Below are 19,246 nucleotides of genomic sequence, written 5' to 3'. Positions count from 1 at the left end.
GAATTCTGAAGTGTAAAGACACATCCTATCTGCTTAAGTTCAAACAAATGCCTCAAAACTCATTGACCGACAGTTCATTCTACAGCAAGACAATGATCCCAAACATACTGCTAAAGCATCAAAGTAGTTTTTCAAAGCTAAAAAATTGTCAATTCTTGAGTGGCCAAATCAATCACCCGATCTGAACCCAATTAAGCATGCCTTTTATATGCTGAAGAGAAAACTGAAGGGGACTGGCCCCCAAAACAAACATAAGCTAAAGATGGCTGCAAATATATATATTAAAAAAAAAGTATATATATATATACAATATATATATATATATATATATATATATATATATATATATATATATATATATATATATATAACACTGAACTTTTTTTTCTCTTTTATCATATTGTTTACAGTGTACTATGTTTACATATTCTGTTGCAGCAAGTAAGGATTTCATTGTTCTATCTGGGACATATGAGAAAAACCCCTTGACTCTTGTGTTAGTGATCACATCAAATGTGCCTGGATGTTTCTCCTTACCTTAAAGGCTGAAAAAATAACAATCCCCCCTTACAGTATTGCAGTTGGCATTAGCCAAATCACTGCAGGCTGAAAATCAAATCTGGAATCATTTTTTTAAAGCAGATAGTGAGAGTCAAGTAAGTTAGCATTAAAGTCACACCTATCAAGTCTTTAAAATTGGAACTGTGAGCTTTTCCAAGAGACTAAAAGCTTTAGCATAGCTCTGGAATACATGTTCTTACCTTCAGTAAAAGCCCTGTCCCACGGTACGAGTTCATTCCAAGAGCCCTCCCGAGTTTGCCCTGATTCGAACTCGGAGACTAATGCCCCTGTCCCACTTAAGAAACCGGAGCGGAAACCTCTCGAGACTTTGCGCCCCACCCAAGGTTTCCGTGCGGTTCCCGGAGGTTTTTGTCAGTCTCCCTAATGGTCGAAATTGGTTTCCGCTTCTTCTATGTTCCGGTGATTATTTCAAAATATTCAAAACCGGCCGCAACTAAAAATAGGTTGCCGTTTTAAAAATCAGTAATTTTTTAGTCGAAGCCGGTTGCGATGCTAGTTGAAGGTGGTTGCCGGAGGTTGCAGGTGGTTGCAGGTAGTGGAAGGTAAGACAGGACAGGTAACATAGAAGAACCGGAAACCACTTTCGACCATTAGGGAGACTGACAAAAACCTCCGGGAACCGCACGGAAACCTTGGGTGGGGCGCAAAGTCTCCAGAGGTTTCCGTTCGGGTTTCCTAAGTGGAACAGGGGCATTACGGTAATGGCCACTCGTCGGTACTCGGGGTTCTCGTGGACATTTTTCAACAAGTTTTCCCTTGCTTACTTGGCGTTAGCGAGTCTTCCCGAGTACCTGCCGTTAGCGGTACGAGCCGCTAAGAGACGTCCCCGAGCTCCGATGTACCTGCTACGTTCATTCTCCGTGCTTACCACGATTTTGATTTTTTTTTTTTTACTCGGGAGAGCTCTTGGAATGAACTCATACCATGGGACAGGGCTTTTATATTGCAGAAGATTCATCATACAGCAAAGCAAATGCAATACAATGAACCAAGTATTAACTTATACCATAGAAGAATAAAGGTTGCACCGTTGTTGTATTCAAATGTTGTTGATCACAGAACAGTTGTTAATCTATTCAATATGTAAAGAGATTCAAATCTACATAGGACTTTAAATTTTGCCATCCTATGTATGTAAATTATATCCCACATAAACTTAATCCACTTCTTCTCCGAGTATGCACAATGTTTTAAATGTAATGTAATCATGGCTGTAACCTCAGATTCTTCTTTCTGCATTTAACTGAAGGCATTATATTCCAAAAACTTGAATTATAAACATTAAAATATCTATGTACATTTTAATTATTGATTTCAATTAATGTAACATTACATTCTGAAACAAAATACAAATACCCTGACACTTCAGAAATCTCCAACATGATCTCAGCACTAATCACATCTTCCCATTTCCACACTCTCCCAACTACAATTAGTCTGAAGAAGAGTTCTGACCTGAAATATCACATCCATTTTGTCCAAAGATGTTGCCTTACTCCAGCTTTGCATCTACCTTTAGTATCAATACCTTTCTCACATTCAAAGTAGCTCAATTATTGCCAAATAGCAGAAAACTGACATTTGTAACTTTGATCAACCAAAGAATTCCGAACATTTCAAATTGCCAAGTGCACATTTGTAATAAATTAATTGCAGAACAGTAATTAGTTATACTTTTCCTATACAGCACATTGATGCAATGATGCATTAACAATGAAAATTAAATCTCTTGAATAGTATTATAATGCAGCTGTACAGTTGATTATCAAAATTAAACAGCAATAAAAATAAGTAAAACCAGGGATTTTATGCATATTTCATAACCTTCCTTCTTTTGTGCCATACTAAGCTCAAGACCAGTATACAAGAATAATCCTATCTTTAACCATTATCATTACCAATAAAACAATTTCAATGTTAAAACTATTTATGGCAATTAATTCATAACAAATGCACTTTTGTACACAATGTGTAGGAAAGAACTGCTGATGCGGGTTTAAATCGGAGGTAGACACAAAATGCTGGAATAACTCAGCGGGACAGGCAGCACCTTTGGAGAGAAGAAATGGGTGACGTTTCGGGGTGAGATCCTTCTTCAGTTAATCCAGCATTTTGTGTCTACCTTTCGTACACAATGTTGCATCACTATCAATAAACATCAATGTCTAATAATCAAATGCAGTAACATTTGGGAAAGTTTGTAAACTTATTTAAATTTACACACTAATTATTTGACATGTCAAATTAAAAAGTTTTGTTCATCACTTTCCATTCAAATTATTTTTTAATTATTAAGACTCACTCAGGATAAAATTTAAGGGATAGGCTTACTATTTAAAAACGCTAGGAGGACTACAGCACGTGTTAGTCCATAAATAAACACTGCATACCAGTGTTGTGTGAAACTAGAATCCGTTACACAGTCCGACCAAAATCAAATTGCATACACATATTTTATACACCAAGTGACCATTTCACAGGGATGTAAAGAGCTTTTCTGGAACCATTTCAGTGCAGGTTGCTAGTCAGGTCACTATGAAACAGAAACACACTTCAAATGATAATGAAAATGAAGATTACACTGTCTTAGAGTTTCAGCAATGCCAGAATGGTCATAAAGTTCCACCACTGCAATGTTCAGGCTTCCTAACCAATAAAGATAAACACTCAAAGATATTCCATCCACTAATCATTATGTACAGATCTCAGTCGTAAAATTGTATATTTCACTTGTTTGCAACTTATGCGACTCCCATTTTTAAATTGATTCAAGATTTACTTTGAACATACCACTTACTATTTTGTATTCCTCAGGTTTGTAATCCTTTGGATATTACTTTTAAAAAGTCTGCCAAGCCTAATTCTCCCAGGTCCCTTCTTTAAAGTAAAGCAGCTAATTCCTGGGATCAGTTCTGTTGCACTTCCAATGTATGAATGTCTCCCTTATGTCTCTGTAACCAAATCTCAAATAGACATCTGAAAATATCCTCTGACCAAAACACATGGCATTTGATGGTGACTTCATCTGTCTGAAGCTTCAACATGATTTGCTCGGACTGTTGAATACATCCAAAGAATGTTTAGTATATTACTGCTGCAATACTAGTCTCCTTGCCTTATCTCAACAACATTCATTGGTCATATGTTTCCCATGTTTCTTGCAAGTCTGCACTAATACGAGCTCGACCACAAATTAACACCATTACAAAGATGCTATTTATATTTCTATAATGTCGCCCAAATCTTGCCTCTCAGCTTATCTACTACATAAATACTCATCCACATCACATTACTGCTGGATTTGTGAGACCAGAATCCTTGGATGACTTTCCATTTTCTTCCACCCATAGACACAAGTGAATCCAAAGGTTTCCTGCCTTTGACCCAATTTGCAGCAAGTACTATTGAGCATTATCCCCAGGCTCAGTGACTCATAATGGTTATTAAGTAAGATCTTTCAACATTACCATTGGCAGATCAATCCATGGCCTTACTCCATCTTCTCTGCCTCTACAAGCCAGTGACATATCTGACACTTCTGACACTTTCAGCATCTTTGAGTGTAATTGGTCTACCATTGAATGACCACATCCAGCTAATAGAATTGAGATCTGGAAATTCTACTCTAAAGCTCCTTGCCCACCTACTATCTTTTGTTTTTAAGATGCTCATTCCTTTTTGACAATACTTTTTGTCCTAACATCTTATCTGACAGTGTTACTTTTGTAGTGATAACTATTGTTCCAGTACCTAGGGCAAGCGGCTGTTATAATTTACTCTTTGTGGCATCAAAGTTTTGGGTTTTATTGCTCTGCCCATCTTGAGCGACCTGTCGTCAAGCTTAGAAATCGAAGTACCTGCAATGTCATAATACCCCTGTCTCAAGGTGTGAGTCCACCCACGAGTGATCCCGAGTTAAAAACAAATCAAACTTGTGGTAATCACGTAGAATTAACGTAGGGGGAACGTCGGAACCCGTGGACGTAACTTAGATTCGTAACGCTAACGGCAGGTAGTCGGGAAACTTGTTAACTCGTGAAAAATTTTCAACATTAATTGGCTTGGTGTAATTGTAAATTGTCTCTAGCGTGTGTAGGATAGTGTTAGTGTGCGGGGATCACTGGACGGCACGGACTTGCTGGGCTGAAAGACCTGCTTCCGCCCTGTATCTCTATACTAAACTAAACTAAATCTCAAGAGAAAAACTTACTTTGCTCTTGTAATGGGCAGAGTCTGTGACAGTGTTCACACTCTCTTGTGTCTATGTTTGCTTTGTTTCCTTGCCTGTGAACTGGCTAGAATTTGCAAAGGTCAGCAATCAGGAAATACTGACTAAAGAGGAATGGGGATTCAGTTACCAGTCTGATGTAAGAGGGCAAGTTTCTTTACAGATGCAATCTTCTGCCCAGAGCTAAACGCTTCAGATACTCTTTTCAAAAATTCAGGTTCATAGAAAGAAATGAGCAACTTTGTTTAGTTTAAGGAGTGTCAAAATGAACTGCAGATACCTGTTTACACTGAAGATACACACAAAATGCTGGAGTAACTCAGCAGGTCAGGCAGCATCTCTGGGCAAAAGGAACAGGTGATGGTTTTGGGTCTGATGAAGGTGTCTCGACCCGAAACAACACCTATTGCTTTTCTCCAGAAATGCTGCTTGACCTGCTGAATTACTCCAGCAGTTTGCGTCTATTTTAGTTTAGTTAGTGTACAATGGAAAGCTTTTTGTTGCGTGGTATCCAGTCAACAGAAATATTATACATGATTACAATCGAGCCGTCCAGAGTGTACGGATACAGGATAAAGGGAATAACGTTTATTGAGAGTGAATTGGTGAGCTTGGCTTTCAATTTTATTTCAGCATGGAACTATTGCACGGCTTCTATGAATAATATTTATAGACTATGTTCTATATTCTACCAAAGATTGCATTACAAAGTGGGTGAGCCCTGAATGACAAGAACCTTTTACTGATAACATGGCTCATAACTCACCAAAATGCTGGAGTATCTCAGCGGGTCAGGCAGCATCTCTGGAGAGCATGGGTAGGTGACGTTTCGGGTCGAGACCCTTCTTCAGAAGGGCCTACTCAGGATTGTTTGACCCAAAACGTCACCTTCCCACAGTCTCCAGAGATAATGCTGCCCGACCCACTGAGTTACACCAGCACCTTGTGGCTTAGGAGCTGTAGATGCTGCTTTACTTAAAAAGACACAAAGTGTTGGAGTAACTCAGCAGGTCAGGCAGCAGCATCTCCGGAGAACATAGATAGACGGATGACGTTTTGGGTCGGGACCGTTAACGTAGAAGATAGAACAGTTCCTTGTATCTGCATTAACCTCGGAGTTTGTTTGTGAAATGCCTTCAGGTCCCCTGTAGAGAGTGGATATCTCTCCCATCTGTGCGTCAATTATAATCACAGAGCTCGCTCCATCTCGAGGGTCAATATAGTGTATCTCCCACTTCATCATCAGCTGTAGAATCAGTTTCTGCCCACTGCCTCAAAGTGCAACCAGGCTGCAAGTCATCCAAGTTAGCTTTAACCCGTGCTCTCTCACTATATCATTGAAATGATAAGCCATCGATCGGCCCGCTCCGTGCTGGCTGCCTGCCCAGCCTGCGTTCTTAATGTTCTCACTGCAACAGGTCACAAGTCACCATTACTGGAGTAAACAGGCTCTCTGAGCAAGCTAGGTTGCACCCTACAGCGTAATTTATAAACGCTTTATGTTGCGACGGTGGGACGGCTGCTCTGACGGACATACTGGGTGAGTAGAGAGATACACACTGCTATCCCTCTGGCCTATGAACCTTGCTGTCCGGGGAAAAAATAACGTTAATGTTCAATTTACCTACTCTTTTTGTTAGACGTTTACCAACGTTTTGATGAGAGATAAATGAAAGGAATAAAACAATCTTACTAGACACAAAAAGCTGGAGTAACTCAGCTAAGCCGGGAGCATCTCTGGAGAGAAGGGTCGAAACGTTTTTTCAGTCTGAAGAAGGGACTCGACCAGAAACGTCACCCATTCCTTCTCTCCAGAAAGGGTGCATGTCCCGCTGAGTTACTCCAGCATTTTGTGTCCATCTTCGGTGTAAGCCAGCATCTGCAGTTTCTCCCGATACAAAACAGCCTATGCCTTTCAATGATTGATGCCAGACCTTGAACAAATGCAGTTTAAATGGACTTTTGAATGCAATTTTGGAAGGATTGTTTCTTGAAACAAACTGCTCTAAAAGTTTGAAGGAAGGAATTGCAGATACTAGTTTAAATCAAAGATAGACACAAAATGATGGACTAACACAGCTGGTCAGGCAGCATCTCTGGAGAAATAAATAGTTGATGTTTCGGGTCGAGATCGTTCTTCAGGCCGAGTCTTTTTATAGTGTACAATTTTTTACCATGTGATGATATTTCCACACATCAGTAGTCATTGTTGGTTCAATAATACAATACAATAATACAATACCATTTATTTGTCATTTGAACCTCACATGAAGTTCAAGCGAAATTTGGTTTCTGCAGTCATACAACAAGAAAAGAACCAAGACACACGCCAACACAATTTACACAAACATCCATCACAGTGAATCTCCTCCTCACTGTGATGGAAGGCAAAATCTCGTCTCTCCCCTGCTCTCCATTCTTCTCCCGATGTCAAAGTCAAGGTCAAAGCCCCCGGCGGGCGCTAGCAAGTCCCGCGGCCATTTAAAGCCGCACCGGGCGATGTAAGGCCCTGCTCCGGGTCTTGATGTTGGAGCCCACAGCGGGCGCTAGCAAGTCCCGCGGCTATTTAAGCCGCGCCGGGCGATGTAAGGCCCTGCTCCGGGTCACTTTCAACCAAAGATTATAGAGGCTTTTAACCCTGCAATTCGGGCGGGAGAAGTTGTTGTTGCTCCGTAAAGCAGTCTCCCACCGGGGACCCGCGATCTCCCGATGTCACCATCCACCGGAGTCGGGTTGCAGCCGTGCGCCACCACAGCTCTCCACACTCCGAAGCCGGCCAGCTCCACGATGGTAGGTCCGCAGCTCCGCCGGCTCCGTGACTTGAGCCCCCAGGCCATTCCGGTTGGAGGCCGCTCCCCGGTGCTAGGCCCCAACGACATCGGAGACCCGACAGGGAAAAGGTCGGGTCCCCGTACAGGGAAGAGATTTAACAGTTTCCCCCACCCATCCTCCCCGCTCCCCACACATACACAGTTAAAAACCCACTACAAACTGTACCCTCAACGGGACAAAAAAATAAAAAAAGACAGATGGACTGCAGAGGCCGCTGTCACGTCGGTCGCGCCGCCCACCGGAAAAATCAAGAGTAACTCGGGAGAGGAACTTGGTACATGGCAGAAATGAGAAGTAAACGGCAAACTTAGACATACACTTGGGAACTTGTTTAAACTCGTGAACATAATCTCGGGAATCTCGTAAATAACCAAGAGTTTGATTTTTTCTTTCACTCGGGATCACTCGTGGGTGGACTCACACCGCGAGACAGGGCCATTAGTATTCCAACAGGTATCTTTGGACATCATTCATAAGTGATAGGAGTAGAATTAGGCCATTCGGCCCATCAAGTCTACTCCACCATTCAATCATGGTTGATCTATCTCTTCCTCCTAACCCCATTTTCCTGCCTTTCCCCCAGAACCTCTGACACCTGTTCTAATCAAGAATCTATTTCTCTCTGCCTTAAAAATATCCATCGACTTGGCCTCCACAGCCTCCTGTGGCACAGAATTCCACAGATACACCACTCTGTGACTAAAGACATTTCTCCTCATCCCCTTCCTAAAAGAACGCCCTCTAATGCTGAGGCTATGACCTCTAGTCTAGAGTTTCCTACTAGTGGAAACATCCTCCACATCCTCATATTCTGACTTCTTTATGGGGCTGTCCCACTTACGCGACCTGTCATAGGTCGTTGCAGGTCGGCGAAAAATGTTAACGTTGAAAATCCAGCTGTAACCAGAACAAGGTATGACTCTTTGGGGGACTACTCATGACCATACAGGCTTCATCCCGCGACATGTCGCCAGGGTGTCGCCTGTATGGCCGTGAGTAGTCTCCTCAGTCAACCAAAGAGTCGTAGCGTCTTTCTGGTCGCTGCTGGATTTTCAACATGTTGGAAATTTTCGGCGACCTGCAAAACGTATGAGCCGGCAGTCGCTGAAAAGGTTGGGTAAGTGGAACAAGCCCATAAATGAAAGTATCAAATGAAGTCCACCAGGACTACAGATTTAGAAATCAAAATAACCTTAAATGAGTAATATGCACATACCAGGACCATTTCAGTGATAAAACACACAACCAAACTTCTTCATAAGTTATGGCATGAATAACCAACAACCAATAACCAAAAAATATTGTTTATATTTTGACCCTCCATTACTGATAAGGGAGATGTAACTAGGAAAATGGACAAGGGAGAGCCAGTGGATGTAGTGTACCTGGACTTTCAGAAAGCATTTGATAAGGTCCCACAAAGGAGATTAGTGGGCAAAATTAGGGCACATGGTATTGGGGGTAGAGTGCTGACATGGATAGAGAAGTGGTTGGCAGACAGGAAACAAAGAGCAGGGATTAACGGGTCCCTTTCAGAATGGCAGGCAGTGACTAGTGGGGTACTGCAAGGCTCAGTGCTGGGACCGCAGCTATTTACAATATACATCAATGATTTGGATGAAGGGATTCAAAGTAACATTAGCAAATTTGCAGATGACACAAAGCTGAGTGGCAGTGTGAACTGTGAGGAGGATGCTATGAGAATGCAGGGTGACTTGGGGGTCCTTGTACATCAGTCTATGAATGTAAGCATGCAGGTACAGCAGGCAGTGAAGAAAGTGAGTGGCATGTTGGCCTTTATAACAAGAGGAATCGAATATAGGAGCAAAGAGGTCCTTCTGCCGTTGTACAGAGCCCTAGTGAGACCACACCTGGAGTATTGTGTGCAGTTTTGGTCCCCTAATTTGAGGAAGGACATTCTTGCTATTGAGCGTAGGTTTACAAGGTTAATTCCAGGGATGGCGGGACAGTCATATGCTGAGAGAATGGAGCAGCTGGGCTTGTACTCTCTGGAGTTCAGAAGGATGAGAGGGAAAATCTCATTGAAACATATAAGATTGTTAAGGGCTTGGGCACGCCAGAGGCAGGAAACATGTTCCCGATGTTGGGGGAGTCTGTGGAATTCTCTGCCTCAGATGGCGGTGGAGGCAGGTTCTCTGGATGCTTTCCAGAGAGAGCTAGATAGGGCTCTTAAAAATAGCAGAGTCAGGGGATATGGGGAGAAGGCAGGAACGGGGTACTGATTAGGGATGATCAGCCATGATCACATTGAATGGCGGTGCTGGCTCGAAGGGCCCAATGGCCTACTCCTGCACCTATTGTCTATTGTAAATCATTCAAATCAGTAAAACCATCAGGTACATTTTAATTAATGGTTTAGATGTAACATTTTCTCAAATTAGCATAACACAGTAAGCACATATTTTGTGTTTAAAGAACCCTATAACTTTTAAAAATACAAACAAGCTTGAAGGAAGTGACAAAGTTAAGCTCAGAAACTCAATTTATACAGCACTGCAACCTCCTAATACAAAAGTTATATGTTGAGTCATATATTCCCAAGGCCTGTTAATTCATTATCTTTGACCCCAATTCCCACCACCCATTTGAACCCATGTTCTTAGATCTTTGGCTCTACAAACCAACCTCCAACATCACAATAACCTTTTAGTCACAACTTGCTTCCAGCATTTTATGTCTATCTTTGCTTCAGAATGAGTTTATATAATGTCACACTTTAATGTTTTCATAAACTGTGACCCTTATATTTGCCATTTTCTCAATGTTGCTATTGAATATTGAATTGATACGCAGTAATTAACATTAATAAAAATCGAGCATTTCTATGGTGATGCATGTGGGATAATTCATTTAAACTTTAACCAAACTGGGATACAACTCCAAAAATATATTTATCTCAGTTAAAAATATTCCATTAAACACAGATAAAAATAATTAATTGACCTCATATTAATCCTTCACCAGTCTCTCGGCAATATTTAAGAACCGAAGAGGTCTTTGCATGAAGAAAAGGGCCTGAAATTGTTGCCATGGCACCATTATGACAGCATGGAGAGTTAACATCTCAAAATACATCAGAGATTAACACATCACTCTAGAACTAAACATCATCTTGAATCGCATCTTCCATCTAAGACAACAAACCAAGATCATCTGTACACTCAACTAGATGCAAAATATTTCATACCGGAATAATAGGAAGAGCAAAATTTACACAGAACGAAAACAACAGTTACAACAAACTATCTGCCTGCATATATTCATTCATATTACTGTCTCCGACTACAATCTATCTCTGTCCTGCCCACTCCCCTGACATCAGTCTGAAGAAGGGTCTCGACCCGAAACGTTCCCTCTCTCCAGACATGCTGCCTATCCCACTGAGTTACTCCAGCATTTTGTGTCTACCTTCAATTTACACCAGCATCTTCAGTTCTTTCCTACGCATATATTCATTGTTCTTTGTGGGACATTACAGCAGTACATTGCAAGGAAAGAGCATAAATTACTCTTTTTTTTTTAAGTAACCCGAAGTAAACTGCTTTAGTGCAGCTGACAACAAGAAAAGTGCTGCTCTCTTTTGAGCCTAAAATTAAAAATTCAGCCTTCAATATGTCAAATTAAACACTTTTCTATCAGCGTGTTTCTCCCTGCAGATGGGCAAACCTCAAATCAGCACGAGAAGTTTGTCACAACCCTAACCACCAACTCACCATCCCTCAGTCTTGACCCTTATTTCTGACATCAGACTATGAAATGTGAATCCTTCCTGTTCGTTCATGACCCTTGCCCCTGTGACCACGCTGGAAAATGCAAATTTTCACTGTTCTTTAATGATCCTTGCCTCTTTGACCAAACTGGATTCTTCAGATCTTTGGTCTGAAGAAGCATCCTGAACCAAAACATCACCTATTCAAGCTCTTCAAAGATGCTGGCTGACTAGCTGAGTTACTCCAGCACTTGGGTGTCCTTTTCTGGATAAAGTAAACCATTCCTATTCCTGAGATACAAAATGCTGGAGTAACTCAGGACAGGCAGCATCTCTGGAGAGAAGGAATGGGCAAATGGGTTTTGGGTTGAGACACCTCTTTCCTTCCTATTCCTTTAACCAGGCCAGATAATGTAAACCCTCTCCATTATTTCATCACCCATGTCTCTTTAACCAAACTGAATAATGTAAACCCACTCCATTCCTTCATGAACCTTGTCTCTTTGACTGGGCTGGATATTGTAAACCCACTCCTTCTTCCATGACCCTTGTCATGTTGACCAGGGTAGATAAACACCACTCTATTCTTGGCCCGCAGCACGCCATTGGGTTCAAATGGCAGGGTATAATCAGATTGGTTGGGAGGAGCAAGACGCCATTCATAATTACATTGGTCCCGATAGGGTCGCCCATGGCCAGACCCCACTGTTCCCGTCAATTCATGGGCACCGTTTCACCACAACGACCCACCACCCAGGCCACCCATGTCCCTTGTAAATGCTCTCAATAAACAAGTCAACAAATGTCATAGCCCGAAGCTGACAGGACTCATCCCCCTCCCTCACACACCGCCCCTCCCTCTCCTCACTCCTCCCTCCCTCTCTTCTACAACCCCTCTATCTCTCTCTCTCCCATTACTTCACCCTCCCTCACTCCTATCCCATTTCCCCCTCTCCCATTCCCTCCCCACCCCTGTCCAATTTCCTCTCTCCTCCCTTCCCCCTCCACCGCCCTCTCCCCCCCCATTGCCCTCTCTCCCATTGCCCTCTCCCCCATTGCCCTCTCCTCCCTCCCTCCACCACCCTCTCCCCCATTGCCCTCTCCACCACCCTCTCTACTCCACCACCCTCTCCCCCATTGCCCCCTCTCCTCTCCTCACTCACATCCACTCCACCAACTGTCCTCCTCGCCGGGGTCCTTCCAGCGGCCGCCTTCCACACCAAAGATCGTAGAGGGACAAGATAGACCACTCCTTCGAAATTCAATGGGCTGACGTGTAGTACGCAACGGAACGTCACGGCCGCCATTTGTTACAGCGACACTCGACTTCCGGTATTCCACCCGCTGTGATTCAAAGCAAAGATTATAGAGCTCCGCTATAATCTTTGATCCAAAGCAAAGATCCTCAAGTATCTTGTAGCGGGAACAGACCCCTCCTTTGTGTAGTTTCCCTTGCATTGTATTGCTTTAACACACACTGCAAAAAATTAAATTTAACGTATATATATTTATATGAATGAATGTGTGTCTGTGTGTGAGAGGCAAGTTAGAGATAATAGTTTATTCTCATGTATCAGAAGCAACTTTGATTTAAATCATCACTATTAATTTATTTGTCTTGTAAGATGATATACATAAACCATAAAGGCAATTATATATATAATTATATAGTAATAATAAATATATGCATATATATATATTTATACACACACATATACACAAATGCACATACATATTGATACATTTATATGCATACATATATACACATATATAAACATATATATATATACACATGCGTATATACACACATATACATGCATATATACACATACATGCATATATACACATACATATATATTTATATATATTATCATTTTCCAACGATCAATAGATTTACGATCAGCTCCTGTGGATTGGAGGATAGCTAATGCTATCCCACTTTTCAAGAAAGGAGCATGAGAGAAAACGGAAAATTACAGACCAGTTAGCCCGACTTTGGTGGTGTGAAAGATGCTGGAGTCAATTATTAAAGATGCAATAATGAGGCATTTGGATAGCAGTAAAAGGATCTGTCCAAGTCAACATGGATTTATGAAAGGAAAATCATGTTTGACTAATCTTCTGGATTTTTTTGCCACAAGGCTTGGTGTTGGGGCTGCAACTGTTTACCATATATATTAATGATTTTGAAAAGGGAATTAGGAGCAAAACTAATGCATACATACCTACATATGTACCCATGCGCTGCTGTGACCCGAGCCCCGGAGATTCGGAGGCTCCAACCGCAGGCCTGGCAGACAGTAATATCGGAGCCTGCGGGTCCCTGCTGGGAGACCGCTTTTCGGGGCTTCCGCAACGGCAAATTATTCCGCCCGAGTAGCGGGGGTCGAGGATGACCTGGAGCGGGGCCTTACATCATCGCCCGGCGTGGATTAAATGGCTGCGGCACTTTTCTAGCGCACGCCGGGGGCTCCAACAACCTCTATGAGGTTCAAGTGACAAATAAATTGTATTGTGTATTGTGTATATTTAAATTAATCTGGCAAGTTGGTCAAATAACATGGGCACCTTCTTGCTTTTTTTGCGACATGGATTTTTTAAATGTGAATGTCTCATATCAACACATTTGTGGGTCAACAGTATTTTGTATCAACCCCCACAATTCCAAATAATTCTCAATTGAACTTCTTAAACAGGAAAACAATTTTTATTTACATCATTTTGTGTGGCTGTCAAGGTAGCTGTGTAGACTGTAATTATGAGACTGCCGGGCAGTATCACTGTGAATGGTGGTGGCTGTGTGTTTTAATGCAAGTGTGAAAAGGAGAGTAAATTTAAAGAGACAATGTGAGAACCATCAGGGTTTCATCCAGGAACCAATTTAAAGGCAAGTTTCCATCAATTACAATATTTTAATTGAAAATCTTACTCTTAATATTCTTCCTAATTAGGCTTTTTGTGTTCCCTCTTGAACCTTGTGTCTCCCAGAGCCTCTGGGGAGGTTCTGGAGATACAATAACCCAATTTTGAGGCAAATAACCATCTTTAAAACTGCCTTTAATTCTACATTCTCCGAGGATGCTGGATGCCGCGACAATCTCTTGCAACATGTACAGAAAGGCAGTCAGCTGCAAAAAGATCAAAGAGAGGAAAGAGTATGGAAGGGAAAGGCTTTTCAGAATCATAATCAGATTTTATTTTCCAAGTATGTTTTGCAATATACGAGGAATTTCATTGGCCAGGTCAGTCATACAATTAAAAGCAACAGCACTCAAAAACACATTTTAATACGGACATTCACCAAAGTGACTCCTACACATTCCTCACTGTGATGGATGGCGAAATAAATTTCAAGTCCCTTCCTTTTGTTCTTCCTCGGTCGGGGGCCTCAAGCCCCCCGTTCAAACTCCGTTCAATGGTGAACTCCTCTTGGTCTCCAGGCCTATAGTGCTGCACAAATCACTGCACCACATGCATCTATTTATTCATTTTTCACATGGTTCATATGCAGCTGGATATTAACTTGCTGACATGGAAAGAGATGCAGTGAGCATTCAATAGTTCAGACTTCTGTGCGAATTAAGGGACTGCTTGATGGGCTGAGGGTAATCGAGATTGGCTGATTGTCATTCTTTTGCAAGAACTGATGGAAGTTCTTATGGAAAAGCTGATGAATTGACTACGGGATGAGCTGGTGGGCTCGAGGATTGCTGGATGAGTGTTTTAGAAATATAGAAAATAGGTGCAGGAGGAGGCCATTTGGCACTTCGACCCAACACCGCCATTCATTGTGATCATGGCTGATCAGCCCCAATCGATAACCCATGCCTGCCTTCTCCCCATACCCCTTGATTCCACTAGCCCCTAGAGGTCTATCTAACTCTCTCTTAACTCCACCCAGTGATTTGGCCTCCACTGCCCTCTGTGGCAGGGAATTCCACAAATTCACAACTCTCTGGGTGAAAAAGTTTTTTCTCACCTCAGTCTTAAATGGCCTCCCCTTTGTTCTAAGACTGTGGCCCCTGGTTCTGGACTCGCCCAACATTGGGAACATTTTTCCTGTATCTAGCTTGTTCAGTCCTTTTATTCATTTAGATGTTTCTATAAGATCCCCTTGCATCTAACAAGAGGGTTTTATTGTCATGTAGAACAATTTTCCTGCATCTAGCTTGTCCCAGATAGAACAATTAAATTCTTACTTTCAGCAGCACAACAGAATCTGTAAACATAGTACACTGTAAACAATATGATAAGATCCCCCCTCATCCTTCTAAACTCCAGTGAATACAAGCCTAGTCTTTTAAATCTTTCCTCATGACAGTTCTGTTAGGTTATTTGATGGTTAGGACAGGTTTAGAGGGGTATGGGCCAAATGCAGGCATGTATCGCCATTTGCATTAGTTTTGTGCAGTTAACAAATCACAATTTCACACAATGTACATAAGACGGCAGTTATTTGACAAATACTCTGCAGTTCGGTGCAGGAGATCTTGTCGATGAGTATTCTGGACCCACTGTTGACATCTGAAATTACAGGAGATATCATTTAGGATTAACTAATAAGAAGAAAGATGATCATAACTACATGCCTGAACAATGGATGATATATCACTTAAATGCAATTGTTTTCAGTTGTGTGGAGATCTGTATGTTGAAGATGTATTTTGCCTCTAATATGTCAATTTACCTTAAATGTAGAAGAGCTTATTAAAATCTTCTTACAAAGACCATTAAGTATTTTCTTTCTATCCTCTTTTGGACCCAAGGCATAGCAGAGCTGCCAACTCTCACGAAGAGGTAAGGGAGGGAGAGAGGGAAGGGAGGCAGATCGAGAGAAGAGAGGGAGAGAGAGAGATCGAGAGAAAAGAGGGGAGAGAGAGATCGAAAGAGAGGGGAGACAGAAGAGAGGGAGAAGGGGGAGAGGGAGATGGGGAGAGGGAGATGGGGAGAGGGAGATGGGGAGAGGGAGATGGGGAGAGGGAGATGGAGAGGGGAGAGAGGGAGAAGGGGGAAAGGGGGAGAGGCGAAGGGGGGGAGCGGGAGAAGGGGGGGAGAGGGAGAAGGGGGACAGGGAGATGGGGGAGAGGGAGAAGGGGGAGAGGGAGTGGAACGATAGCACATTATAACGCGCAGCCGTCCCATTCCGACCAAAGATTATAGAGCAGAGCTGCTCTCGTATCTTTGATTGCGGCCGCCGCCGCCTAACCCCCCGACCCACCATTGCACCCAAAGATGATAGAGCAGAGTTGTCTAATATTTGAATGGGCGGGCTTGTGATCACGGCGGGCTTGTGATCTTTGCTTGTGATGTCTCGGCAATTCGAGGGATATAATAGGTAACAGCCGCCGCATTCTCGGACACGAATCTGAGCTCGAAAAATCCCGTGGCCACTGGGCCTAATGTGTCCGCGGGCCATATTTTGGAAATAAATCCCTTACAAGAACAAAACCTAAAATGTACAGAAGTGTTAAAACTGTCTTTATTATTATGGTAAGTAAAGATCTATTAAACATAAGTCTAATAACTTTATAATGTACCGACAAACCCATTTCCCAATGGCTGTTGATGGGAGAACAGAAAATAACATTTTCACGACAGAATATCGACTGAAAATTATAATAATATATTCTTACCTTTCTTTTTTATTGGGGAACCTAAAGAATGACAGCTCTGGTCGTTTAGATTTACGATTAGAACAGTTGATAGCGGAGCAGTGAGATGTAGATTTAGCTGAGGACGCCATTACAGCCCAATAAATGCTTAACAATATGGCGTCGACGGTCACACACGTCATACTACGCGTTTTTCGAGGAGTGGTCTATCTTGTCCCTCTACGATCTTTGTTCCACACCGCCTATCCCCCGCATTCACAAATTCCAAACCAACATGGAGAACCCACTCACCGTACACCGAGGGGAGGAAAATACACCTCCCTTTCGTGACGCTTGGTAATAAATAATAGAACCCTTCGTTGCTAGGCCGGATTATATTGAAGTGCCAAGGAAGGAACTGCAGATGCTGGTTTGCATCGAACATAGACACAAAAGGCTGGAGTAACTCAGTGGATCAGGCAGCATCTCTGGGGGAATAAAAGGAATAAGTGACCATGTCGGATCCAGACCCTTCTTCAGACTCAAGTGCGGCGGACACCTAAAGGTCTTTGCTTCCTGCGGCGGCGCAGGGCATCGCGGGAGTTGTAGTTTGAGTCGCGCCTCAGTGACGTGAAGGAAGTGAGCCGATGATCCGCGTGGACTACAGGTCCCAGGGTGCAGTGGGGGGCGCGGCAAGGCCGCGGATGAGCAGGAGCTGCAAGCGGTGAGGATTTGGGGCTGAGATGAGGGATTTGTTCTGCGAGGAAGCGGTAGCAAGTGTTGGCACCGCGACCGCCCTTGGTTAATCACTTTAATTACTGTTCCCGATCGAAAACAACACCATGCATCTGTTTTATGAGCATGTAATGTCTGGATTGATTATTCTTGCATCCACTGCTTGTACAGCAGACCAGCTGCCTAGTTCAACATTGAATGTTTGAGACTAGGAGTTACATAGTGCGGAAACAAGCCCTTCTACCCCAGTCGCCCATGCTGATCAAGGTGCTCCATCTAAGCGAGTCCCAATGTCCATATCCCTTTAAACCTTTCCTATCCACAAACCTATCCAAGTGTCTTTTAAATGTTGCCACACTACTTCCTCTGCCAACTCGCTCCATATACTTGGATTGGAAAAAATAGCTCCGCAGGTTTCTACTAACTCTTCTAAAACCTATTTTCTTTGGTTCTTGATTCCATTATCCCGGGTAAACGACTTTACATTCACCCTAACTATTCTCCTTATGATTTTATACACCTGTATAAGATCACTCCTTGCCCCTGCACCCCAAGGAATAAAGTTATAGCCCACCCAACCTAACCCTATATTTCAGGCCCTCAAATCCAGGCAACTCGCAAATCTTCGCTGCACTCTTTCCATCTTAATGGCCTCACTGACATCTTGACAACTGTAACATAACATCCCAACATCTACACTGAACACCCTGACTGATGAAGGTCAATGTACCAAAAGCTCTGTTTGCCACCTTATCTGCGTATGATGTCACTTTCAGGGAACGATATACCTGTACTCTTTGATCCTCAGGTCCACAACATTCACCAGGGCCCTACCATTTACTGTTAACAAATTATTGCCATTCTGTTTGTTGCAGTTTTGGAATTTAGTAGTTTTTCACTCCCGTCGCAAACTCATGCTAAAATTGTAGGAAACATTAAGTGGAGACTGAAACATTACATTACACATTGATCTTTTTGTTTTATCAAAACTCCATTCTAAGCTTTCACCAATGATGTGTAGTCATTTTCTAGATTTAACTTCTTCAAAATTAAGACACATTTCTAGAAAAAGAGGGGAAACGTGAATGGGAATAATCAGGTAGTTTATTCAAGAAACTAGAATGGGCCAAATAATATTTTGGCTGCAGCAAGCAATCAGCTGGGAGAGCTCAGCAGTTCAAGCAGCATCAGGGGTTAGGAAGAATATTTGATGTTTTGAGTTGAAACCCTGCATCAGGACTCATTTTCCAGATCATTGCATTTGCAGTCTAGTGTGTTGACATAGCCTTTGAGGTGTGTAGATTTGATTTTTAGTCTGCTTTATCTCTGAAATTAGATTCCAAACTGAAAAACTCATATTTTTTGTGTAACTGAAACCTCAACACTAATTCTAAGTTCTAATAATTTACAAGTCAATGCACTTTAGGAACTTCCATTTCTTTAATTCCAAGCTACTGGCATTTTAGCTGCAGACTTTGAATGTGTTTAAAAGTTCATATAATAATTAAAGATGATGTCAGTTGTTCATGTTTTTGTTCATAAGTTCAT

General features: G+C 42.3%; 2 protein-coding genes across 4 annotated transcripts in view; one reads left to right on the top strand and one right to left on the bottom strand.

Moving 5' to 3' along the window:
* The window catches only part of aimp1a (aminoacyl tRNA synthetase complex interacting multifunctional protein 1a), a 212,963-nt gene that overhangs the window by 35,826 nt on the left and 157,891 nt on the right, over positions 1–19,246 (bottom strand). The window contains exon 1 of one of the 3 annotated variants that reach the window (XM_055641827.1): positions 17,276–17,414. The exons of 1 other annotated variant lie outside the window; for it this stretch is intronic. Coding sequence is in view for 1 of the 2 variants with exons in the window: in XM_055641819.1 (XP_055497794.1) it covers positions 12,536–12,537 (2 nt within the window). In the remaining variant the exon portion in view is untranslated. Of the gene's footprint in view, positions 1–12,535; positions 12,602–17,275; positions 17,415–19,246 lie in introns of those variants that run through there. One more of the 3 variants, XM_055641819.1, reaches the window with a different exon arrangement.
* tbck (TBC1 domain containing kinase) overlaps positions 17,404–19,246 on the top strand; it is a 275,407-nt gene continuing 273,564 nt past the window's right edge. Inside the window, exon 1 of the mRNA XM_055641803.1 lies at positions 17,404–17,687. The gene's annotated coding sequence lies outside the window, so the exon portion shown is untranslated. The remainder of the gene's footprint in view (positions 17,688–19,246) is intronic.

This window comes from Leucoraja erinacea, chromosome 1 (genome assembly GCF_028641065.1).
Source record: "Leucoraja erinacea ecotype New England chromosome 1, Leri_hhj_1, whole genome shotgun sequence".
NCBI lineage: Eukaryota > Metazoa > Chordata > Chondrichthyes > Rajiformes > Rajidae > Leucoraja > Leucoraja erinaceus.
This window is presented reverse-complemented; position numbering and strand designations above follow the sequence as displayed.